The sequence below is a fragment of the Lolium rigidum genome, unplaced genomic scaffold, assembly GCF_022539505.1.
Source record: "Lolium rigidum isolate FL_2022 unplaced genomic scaffold, APGP_CSIRO_Lrig_0.1 contig_41763_1, whole genome shotgun sequence".
Taxonomy (NCBI): Eukaryota; Viridiplantae; Streptophyta; class Magnoliopsida; order Poales; family Poaceae; genus Lolium; species Lolium rigidum.
Genome location: NW_025900513.1, coordinates 12431 through 23195, shown reverse-complemented (window position 1 = coordinate 23195; position 10765 = coordinate 12431). Strand labels below are relative to the sequence as shown.

General features: G+C 48.2%; 1 protein-coding gene across 1 annotated transcript; it reads left to right on the top strand.

Moving 5' to 3' along the window:
- The first annotated feature begins 1709 nt into the window (after positions 1-1709).
- LOC124681400 (GDSL esterase/lipase At1g28600-like) lies at positions 1710-9442 on the top strand. The gene is made up of 5 exons (XM_047216326.1): positions 1710-1968; positions 2069-2293; positions 8420-8568; positions 8683-8959; positions 9162-9442. Exons 1-5 carry the CDS (start codon positions 1710-1712, stop codon positions 9440-9442), a joined length of 1191 nt encoding a protein of 396 aa, XP_047072282.1.
- The last annotated feature ends 1323 nt before the right edge of the window (positions 9443-10765 follow it).

Genomic DNA, 10765 nt, shown 5'->3' with positions numbered 1-10765 from the left:
TGTAGAATTTGGCAGCTTCCCGACTGGAATGGTGGCATCGATCAGTGCTTCCTTCCCCAATTCAACATCAGGAATAAACCCTAGAAATAATCCGTAAATAAGTAAGGATGAATAGCAAAATAGTGCATGTAGGAGACTGAAACGAAAGATTGGTACATTGCGCTTGGAAGAAGGAAAACCAATGGCTGAGAACCACGGTTTTGCACCACTCATCACCATCCCTCTCACCTGCCACCACCGTAATGTCCCCATTGGAGAAGCAGGGAGAGCCGGTGCTCCTCCCTTGGAGGGGGGCTGCGTGCGTGCTATTGGAGGGCGGCAGCATGCCCAGTGGCATCCGTACTCTGAATGTCTGCGGCGAGCGTGGTAGCAGATGCGTCCCGTCGGCGTTTTACAAGATGGATGGGAACGAGAGGGTTTGATGAGAAAAATTGTGAGGCCCGTCACTGGAAGAAAAGAACCGAACGAGCATAAAGCACACATCTATCGGCCGGCCCACTGGGTTGCATTTTCGGCCTGATTAACGAGAGAACGCCCAGTTCAATCTCCGGAGAAGCAGCCCAGAAAATGTTGGACAGCAGGACAGGCCTAGTTGACGGGAATTTACGGAGCGAATATCTTCCAGCGACGTTTCGGTAATATGGGAAGATCTGAACCGTGCATATATGAGATCTGACCATCTAGGCTCCCAAATCGCTGCGGAGGCTTCTAACTAGGTGCATCTTACTGTTACTTAATTGACACGATGTACTTCCTAAAGCGCTGAAATTACTCGGGGCTCCTGAAATATCTTCGACTATTGCGTTTACTCCTATCGAGAGCGCTGAAATTCAAGACAATCTGAAGAATCCTTATACTATCAATGATTTCATCAAAGACTCGGGGAACATGCGAGTGTTGCAATCGATGACAATCAAAGGACCATAAAAAATACGACAAAGTACAAATCGTTTTTTATCAAAGCCTCATGGAACATGAGTGGACACCCCTGGTGTAGCAAGACTATGGGTAAAAAGTGTCATTGGCACGTAAAGAGAAGTCAGTCCGGGTGAAAAAAATGTACCAATATTTCCCTAAATACTAATCCTAATTTATTTATAGATCTAAAAGTTAAAAGTATTTCTGATGATGTGAATTAACCTGGGTCGCTATCATCATCATAGTTTAATACTAGACTAGAAAGACAAAACAAAGTTGACGCAATAATTAATTCTCCAATAAGCTAGCCCCAGAACTTGTACAGTATAATATTTCGATAGCATCTTTGATTATTTTGGCGCGAAGTCGGCCGGCGTTGTGCCCATCCATTGGCATCTTCGATTATTTTGTCGACGACGGCATGAATTGTCGAGAGCCATCAGTGGGATACTCCTTCTATTCAATTAATTCGGCCCTTCTAGCTTCTATGTATCTAACTTTTGGATACGATTAACGAGCTGTAGTGTTGTGATTCTTCATCATGGTGTTTATCCCTTCCGTCGGTACCGTCCTCCCTGCGAGCAGGTAGACGATGGAGATTGGGGAGCCAAAGCCGTTGAATTCACCGGCATCATACCTACCGTCCTACCCACCATCCTACCAGGAATAGATTATATCTAGTCGCGGCCGGGAGTACGTCGCCACAGTTCCATTGGTGACAGTCACGTCCTCTTCTACCCTCTCGCCCTCAGTCCATGGGTTTATTTTCCGCCCAGCTGGAGCAGAAGGTCATGGCTTCCTCTGCCACCATGTCGGTACTACTGGCGGTGGTGCTACTGCTACTAGAGGTGGCGCGGCCATCGCAGGCGGACACGGCATGCTACTCGCGGCTGTTCAGCTTCGGGGATTCGCTGGCGGACACGGGCAACCACCGTTTCGTCTTCCCCAACGACACCGTGTCTCCCGGGCTCAACCTGCCCTATGGCGAGACCTTCTTCCACCATGCCACCGGCCGCTGCTCGAATGGCCGCCTCATCATCGACTTCATCGGTACGGCACAATCACCCGTCTCGCACGATCCATGGACCAATCAACTTACTATAGCAAGAGTGCTAATTTTGGAATCGATCCATGTGGGTGTGCCACGCAGCGCACGCGCTAGGGCTGCCGTTCGTGACGCCGTACTGGAGCGGGAAGAGTGTGGAGGACTTCGTGCACGGAGCCAACTTCGCCGTGGCCGGCGCAACAGCGCTGAGCCCGGAATTCTACTGGGAGAGGGGCTACGCTGCGGCTGAGGCTGACACGGTGCACCTCGACCAGGAGATGAACTGGTTCCGAGACCTACTCGACCTGCTCTGCCCAGGCGATTTATCGGGTACGCTAACTACTACCTCCGTTAAGCAGGAATTATGTCGGGAGCATGCTCTCTTGATTGATGTTTTCATAGAGCGCTGGCCATGTGCATGAAAGAAATCAAGTAGTACATGGATTTTTTTTGCAGATATTTGAATTTATTTTTTTGCTTGGGCTACCACGCGCGGGACTGGACGAGGACTATATAATTCAACAGTACTTGAGTGTATTTTCTCGATGGAGTAGATTAGGAATTGAATCAGTTTTGCAACCATCGGAGCACATATAATCATAGTTTAGAGTTTGTGTGGTGGACAGCTGCAAAAAATAACGCCCCTAAGGTACTGTAGTATTCAACTCGGAACATTTCAGACAAGGTGAAATGTTCTTCCACTGGACCGGCAAATATTTCTTTCATTGTTCTAGGTAGCCTTGTAATTTATTGTTTGTGAGGAGGACCCCACGGCCAGAACCAGCGGCAAAGTATCTCTTTGACCTTACCGCCCATGTGTTTGCCGGTATTAAAAATGGCAATTGCGACCTAAAGTTTTAGAAACAGGACAGTTCGGATTAAACTTTGGAAAATGATCGTGTTCCCCCGGGCGACGGACCGTTTGCAACCTCCGCCTTCGCTGCGTGCCGCGTGTCCCGCTGGGGCCCACCCTTATCCTCACGCGTCTTTCCTCCTCCACTCTTTCTTCTCCCTGGAAACGATGACGGGCCGCCGCGATTAATGGCGCTGCTGCTGCACGCTCTACTGACTGGCGACGATGCTGGCTGGCGGCCGCCACCAGCATCATGCGCCTCGCCGCCGCGACCCATGGCCGTCCGCCGCCGCGACCCATGGCCATCCGCCGCCGCCACACGTCGGGCTCGACGAATAGGAGAGGCGTCCTGCGCCTCGCCGCCGCGGCCCATGGCCGTCCGCCACCGCCACACGTTAGGCTCGGCGAATAGGAGAGGTGTATTGCGCCTCGTCGCCGCGGCCCATGGCCGTACGCGCTTCTCGCTTCGATGCCATCAAGGGAAGTCGACCTCATCGCGGAGTTCCGGCCGGACCCACTACCTCCGACCCGACGACCACCGATGGGTCGTATGCACCCTCGTCCGCCCCCACGGCCTGCTCCGTCGCTACATCAAGCTCCGCCTCCTCTGCGGCCGCCCTCTTCGCCGACCTCCTCCCCTGCAGCCACTACCGATGGCCGTCGTCGCTGCGCGCCGTGGGCGTAGGTGCTGCCTACTGAGGGCGTCGTTGCTGCCTCCCGTCGGTGGAAGTGCTGCCTGCCGTGGGCACCCTTGCTACCGGCGGTCGACGACGCTGCTGTGTAACCCGTTTTTTGGGATGCTACTAGTGGCTTTCACTAGTGCTACCAGCCGAGGGCGTCGATGCTACAGGCGGTCGCCGTCAATGCTACCAGCGTCGCCTTCATCTCGTGCTCCTCTGCTTCATTGCGAGGTTTGGCCTGCGGCGTTGCTACCTGCGAAGGCCGATTTTGCTATTTAAGGTGTCCGACATTACTACCGGCGGCGGGTGGATTTTTTGCTACCATAGGCATAGGGCGTTGCTACTAGCAGCTTGTGGCGTTGCTGTCCTGGACGAACGAAGTTGCTGCAACCTCGGACGGCGTTGCTGCCGGCTGTAGGCGATGTCTCCGTTGATGTCTTAGAGGATTTGCAACATATGAATAAAAAAATTTGCTACAATTTATTTGCGGTTTTGCTACATCTACATAATATGTTTGCTACGTGGTCTCCGGTGAGGTCTCCGGCAAGCCCAGTCTTTTTTATTTTTTTTCTGAACGAACCGTTTTTTGCTTCAGTCATTTGCTGCCGGGGGTGATTTTTTGCTGCCGGGAGATGTTTTTTTGCTACATGCAAATCTAACCGTCAAAATGGTTGATCCGACGGCTGGGGACCCGGGGGCTGGGGAATCAGATCCCCCGGGGGACGCCCAGCAGTTTCCTTAAACTTTAGTCTAAGAGTCAATTTGGCCGAAACTTCATACCTAATTTGACAATTGCGTTACTTAAATGCAAATAGGTTCATGACCAATAACCTCCATATTAGTCACCATCAACACCTCATCTGATGTTGTATATTCATTTTCGTTGCCAAAATTTTAGCGCAAAACGTAATTGTGCATTCGCACTTAGAGCATCCCCACTGGTGCCTCCTAAACGGTGCCCGGCACACGACTAGGAAAATCCTCATTTGTGGCGCACGGTTTTTGACTGTCTGTGGCGCATATTCCGTGAGCCAGAGAAGACACGCGACATATATTTATTTCTGCGACGCATATCTACATGCGCCATAGAATTTTAAAACTTCTGTGACGCACCAGGCAGGCATGCGCCATAGAATTTTTTTTATTAAAAAAATGGCTGCCAGATCTAGATCTGGGGCCACCGGATTTTCGCCGGATTTTTTTTTTGAAATTTTCCAGAGGTCGCCGGAGGTGGGTGGGTGGGTGGGATGGGGGAAGAGGAGGAGGAGGAGGAGGCCGAGGATGCCGGCCGAAGGTTGTTGGTGGGTGGGTGGAGGAGGAGGCCGGACGGAGGGGGTCGCCGGAGGTGGGGGGGAGGGGGTCGCCAGAGGAGGAGGAGGAGGTGGTGGTGGTGATGGTGGTCGCCGGAGGAGGAGGAGGAGGAGGTGGTGGTGGTGGTGGTGGTGGTGGCGGTGGTGGTCGCCGAAGGAGGAGGAGGTCGCCGGAGGAGGAGGAGGAGAAGGTGGTGGTCGCCGGAGGAGGAGGAGGTCGTCGGGTGTGGGAGGAGGAGGAGGAGGTCGCCGGAGGTGGAGGAGGCCGGGTGTGGAGGAGAAGAAGGGAGGAGAAGGGAGAAGAAGGGAGGAGGAGAAGAAGTGGAGGAGAAGGAGGAGAAATGGAGGAGAAGGAGGAGAAGGGAGAAGAATGGAGGAGGAGGAGAAGTGGAGAAGAGCAGGAGGAGAAGGAGAAAGGCGCCACCAAAATTCAAATTTCAGTCTAAGAATTCTGTGGCGCATGTGCATTTTGTGTGTCACAGAATTTTTTTTCGGATTTTTTATTTTTGCAAGAAAATCTTGACTTTGCCTTAAATTTTTTACTCTTTTAGAATTTACTGATTCTGTAAATTTCAGAATGGCCATAGGTGTTGAATTTATATGTAGCATTTTCTCCTGGTCATTTTGATATATTGTGCGTTTTTTTTCGATTTCTAATGCAACCAGAAATTCAGTTTGAAGATTTTATGACGCAATTTTGCAAAAAAAGTTGAAACTCATGTTTGTTAATTCTCATTAAAACAAGATGACATAATACATGGACACCTCGAAGGATTTTATTTTTTGAAATTTCTATTTATTTCTTTTGTATTTTACGAAGCTAAAAACATGTGATCGCCGGGGGGGGGGGGGGTTGTGGGGTGCGTGGAGAGCAAAAAAAACTGTAGATCTACTTCGAACATTCTGTGCCGCATATGCCTACATGTGCCACAGAAAGATGAACTTTTGTGGCGCATATTAACAGATGCGCCACGGAAATGTGGCCTGATATTGTTAGGTGTGGGCCCTCACACGGAATTATGTGGCGCATATGTCAACGTGCGCCACTGAATTGCCTTCACCATATGTAGTACCGGACCCCACGTGGGCCTCACAAAGTTTCTATGGCGCATCTGGTTACATGCGGCACAAAAAGCAAGAATTATGTGGCGCATCACTGTTTGATGCGCCACAGAAGTTGAATTTTTTTGTGGAGCATATTAACCTATGCACCACAAAAATATTTTTGTGGAGCACTCACTTTTAGGTGCGCCACATAATACATTTCTACCTATAAAGGTTCTCCTAGTAGCGACAACTACACCGGAAGAGCCATTTGGGGAGGGGGGGGGTGGCTGAACTGCCACAATTTGGGGTGAAGGTGCCTGCGCCGGCACCTCCCAAATAGATCCCCTATAATTTTTTGTTTGTGTAATTCAAAAAAATTACACTCTTTATTATAACCAAATAAATTCAGCAGCTTGCACACTAAATCAAATAGTTCAAGAGATACATCAAGCTGCATTTCGTTTTCTCGCCCAAGTTGGAGATGAACTTGCCCATCACGAATTTATTCATGCATGGCGATGGAAGCTCCAAACTGGCCGGCACCTTGTGATCAACTTTAACAAGAAGAAGGTCATAGCCGCAGCCTCCGGATCAGCGCTCTCACTTTATGTGATCATGTTGTGCATAATCACACAAGCATTCATCACCTCCCACATCTGAGAAGTAGATCATGTTAGAAAAGGGTACCTGACAATAGCAGAATGAGCTTGCAGCATACCAAATGCCCACTCGACGTCCTTCCGGCCCATCTTCTCAGTAAAAGGGGTGGAAACTGTCTTCACAAATGTCGCTCATATATGATAAATTCATCAACTAAGTTATATCCTTTATAGTTCGTGTGGCCATTGATCTCATAGTTGATCGCAGGGACATGACCTTCAGCAAGTCTACCAAAGACTGGTGAAGCTGGAGCACATCGATGTCACTGTGTGCTCCAGCCATGCCAAAAAAATGTGCCAAGTCCACAATTCATAGTCTACCACGGCTTCAAGCATCACACTGCACTCTTCGGTGTGACCTTTGTACATCCCCTACCAAGCGAACAGATAATTCTTCCAATCCCAATGCATACAGTTGATGCTTCCAAGCATACCTGGAAACCCCCTTGCTGCATTGTGAGCTAATATCCGAGTTGTGTCCTCTTCATTGGGTACTCTAAGATAGTTCAGACCAATCACTTCCACCACCGCGCCTCAAAACCTATACACGATCTCGAAGGCCGTGGACTCAACCATGCGTATTTAATCATCCTGAGCATCTACGGGAGATCATCTGCAAGATGCCTCAAAGCAGATGTGCACTTTTGTTCAGAAGTGAAAAAATATAATTCAATGCAATCTTTTTTTTGCAGCGGAGATAGGTATCATACTCTTGCACACGTTGCACAATCTTTTAGAATGTTTCTTTGTTCATCTGAAAGCGGCGCTGAAAGGTTTTGGGGTCATGTGCGACACCGTCCTTGAAATAATCGTCTTCAAACATCTCAGCCCCGTCCATCCGGTGGTTGTATATGTTCTTTATCTTCCCCTTAACTGAACCAGCAACGTGAGGTGGCTGTAGCTTCGCTCGTAGGCGAAGAAGAGAGACGAGGAGGAGGAATTTCTTCCTCTCGGCTGACTGACGCCTCAGCCTCCACTTGCATCAATTGTTCAACCATCATCTCATTGTTTCTATCCATTTCTACACATCACACAACAAAACCGTCAAATATTTGAACCATAGATAATTTTTTCTGCCAAAAATTAGAAAAACACTCACCAAGTCAATGCGCGAAACACCTTGTGTGCGCAGCGACTGTGGGGTGGTGTCAGCCGAATTATTGTGCCGTCAGGCTCAAGAAAATGGACAAAAGGTCATCCTCTCCTTCCGGTGAGGCTAGCCTATGAGCGGCGGCAGATTTGGTGCTCAGAGGTAGTCTTGGGGATGGCCGGTACGTGCGACGCCGCAACATCCACCACTAGCGATAGCCGTCGAAGGAGGGCACGACAGGCGCAGCAAAACTAGCGGCAGAGGCTGCGGTCGGAGAGAGGCGTTTTTGCACAGCCTTGGCGAGAACTATCGTCGTCGATGTGAGTGTGGCGACGCGTGAGATTCACGGGGTCGAGAGAAACCGCGTCTTGCGGGGATGAGTAGTGGGGCGGATTGGGAGGGTTGTCTCACTACCAGGACGGCCCTGCCCGGATTTTTCCGCATGTCACGCATTGCCGGTGCCGCTTATTCGACCCCCACATTACATGAATGGCATGGGGGTACCGTTAGAGTTACGGGACCGCAGTTCACGCCCATAGCTTTTGGGGATGCTAGTGGGAGCAGTTTTTGGGCTAGAACCTTAAAGGTCCCTGGGGGCACGAGTGGAATGCTCTTACCGTTGCTTTGTTTTGGCATAACGAATCATCATGTCAGCTGCTGACCGTCAGAAATCAGACCTGTCATCCTTATATAATATATGGTTTTGTGATATATGGTTCTATGTTTTTTTAATTTGTTTAGATGTTATATTTTGAAATTTCTAAATATAAAATGTTGAGATATTGCAATGATTCAGAACTTTTTTTTAATTTAACAGATTGTGCGGATATAATGAACAAATCTTTGTTCTTAGTTGGAGAAATTGGGGGCAATGACTACAACTACCCTCTCCAATCTTTCATGCCCTATGAGATGATTCAGTCATTCACTCCTAGTATCGTTGACAAAATTTCTTCCACGGTCACTGTGAGTCATTTCCTGGTGTTGCTCTTTCTTCTATTGCCACCATTGTTACTACCTCAAGTCAAAATTTAAGAAATAGTGCATGAGTATACTAATGCAACTGAGTGGAATCTACAGAGTTTGATTGGGCTGGGAGCCAAAACATTAATAGTTCCTGGCAACCTCCCGATTGGGTGCTTACCGGTTTACCTAATGGCATACAAGAGTGACAAGAAAGAAGAATATGAGCCAGAGACAGGTTGCATCCGTTGGCTGAACGAATTCTCACAGTATCACAATAAAATTCTTATGGATGAGTTGGAGAAGTTGCGAAAGCTTCATCCTAATGTGTCAATCATCTATGCCGATTACTATGTAGCTGCTATGAAAATATTTGTTTCCCCTAAGCATTTTGGTGAGTCTAAAGCTTTTAATGGCATGTTCTTAATTATGTTCTATAGGGCAAGAAATATACACTTTACTAACTAAGATATGCTAGTCCAATAAAATTGCCAACCGAGACATAAAATTTTCAAGAGGAACATATAAACTCTTCAAGGAACACAACTTTCTTCCTTGGATTATCCACTATCCCACATTTGCGATATTTTGTTTAGGAATTGAGGATCCGTTGGAGGCTTGCTGCGGAGGAGGAGGTCCTTATGGTGTTTCTTTGAGTGCACGTTGTGGACAAGGAGAATACAAGGTGTGTGATGATCCACAAAATCATGGATCCTGGGACGGCGTGCATCCCACGGAAGCAATATACGAAGCTATTGCCAATGGCCTGCTAAGAGGTTCATATACTAAGCCTCCAATTTCTACCACCACCAATTCATGTGGAAGACATGCTGAGCTTTTGTCTTCTGTTGAATACAAGGTCATCTATGACATGTAATTTGTAACTATATTTTCAGTGCACCTTGCAAATGCAAGGGCATCATCTTTAGTGGGTTCTAAATGTTAAAAAAATATAGTAAAAGCTTCATAGGTATCATGTTATGATAAGAAATAATACTATCATATGACTATCGCAAATGTCATGTTAAATATAATAGCGCATATGTGGGTAGAATCTTTAAGCATCTTAAAATAGTGGGAAAATAATTATGTCAACAGCTAAGACAATAATGTGTTTAGTTTGGAGGTGATATTAAATTAGTATATAGAACTATAGTATTTTTTATGATGTTAGACTAGTACACAACATTAATAACATTAATCAATTTTCTAGATGAACTGAAAGGAAAACATTCATCCATTATCAGGCATGCCAAAAATTACCTTGTTCTTTGTTTCTGCATCACTTGCAGAATATTAAAATCTACTACATTTTATACATTTTAACCAAGTCTCCATGGTGAAAATTGCATCACAACTATAGAAACATCCTCTGCTGATGCCCACAGGGGCTCCACGCAAGTTGTTCAATTCATATAAGATTAAGATAGTGCCACACGAGCTCGTTAGATTTGGATCAGTGTCTATCGTTAGAGATCACATGACTATAACTATTACTTGTAGTATACATATGTTTTTTAGCATGATAAATTTAGCATAAAAATAGATACAAGTATTATGAAAATGAATATCACTAAAAGAACTTCATTGGGCGTATTGCATTTGATAATCCTTTGTAATTTTAACTAAACATACAACAGTAAATATATTTTGGAAGCATACCAAAATGCCTTCCAATAAAAAAAAGGAAAATGATTAGATTCCCCCGGGGGACGCACGTCTCGCAGCCTCCTGCTTGTGCGTGCGACGCGTGTCGCTGGGCCCCACCTAACCGCGTCGTCTTCTACCTTCTATTTTCCCTTTTCACACCTCGATCAAATCCTGATGCCCAACTGCGCCACCGCGCCCCCGTGCCCTCCCTGCCGACCACCGCGCCCTCCCCGCCAACGGCCACCGCGCCCTCCCCGGCCATCGCGCCCTCCCGGCCGACGGCCACCGCGCCATCCCCGACGACGGCACCGCGCCTTCTCGCTGCGTCGAGCTTCTCGCCTCGTCGCCGGCCCGCTTCCCCCGACCTCCTCCTCCAGCGGTCTCCCCGGCCTCGCCACCGGCCGCAGCCCCCGACCTCCTCCTCCTTCAGGCGCCCTGCCCTCGCCACCGGACGCCATGCTCGCCGGCAATCCTGGCGCCGTCGTACTGGAAGCTTCCCATGGAGCGCTCGCGGGGCTCCGTCTTGGCGCTGTCCAGACGCCCCACGCCG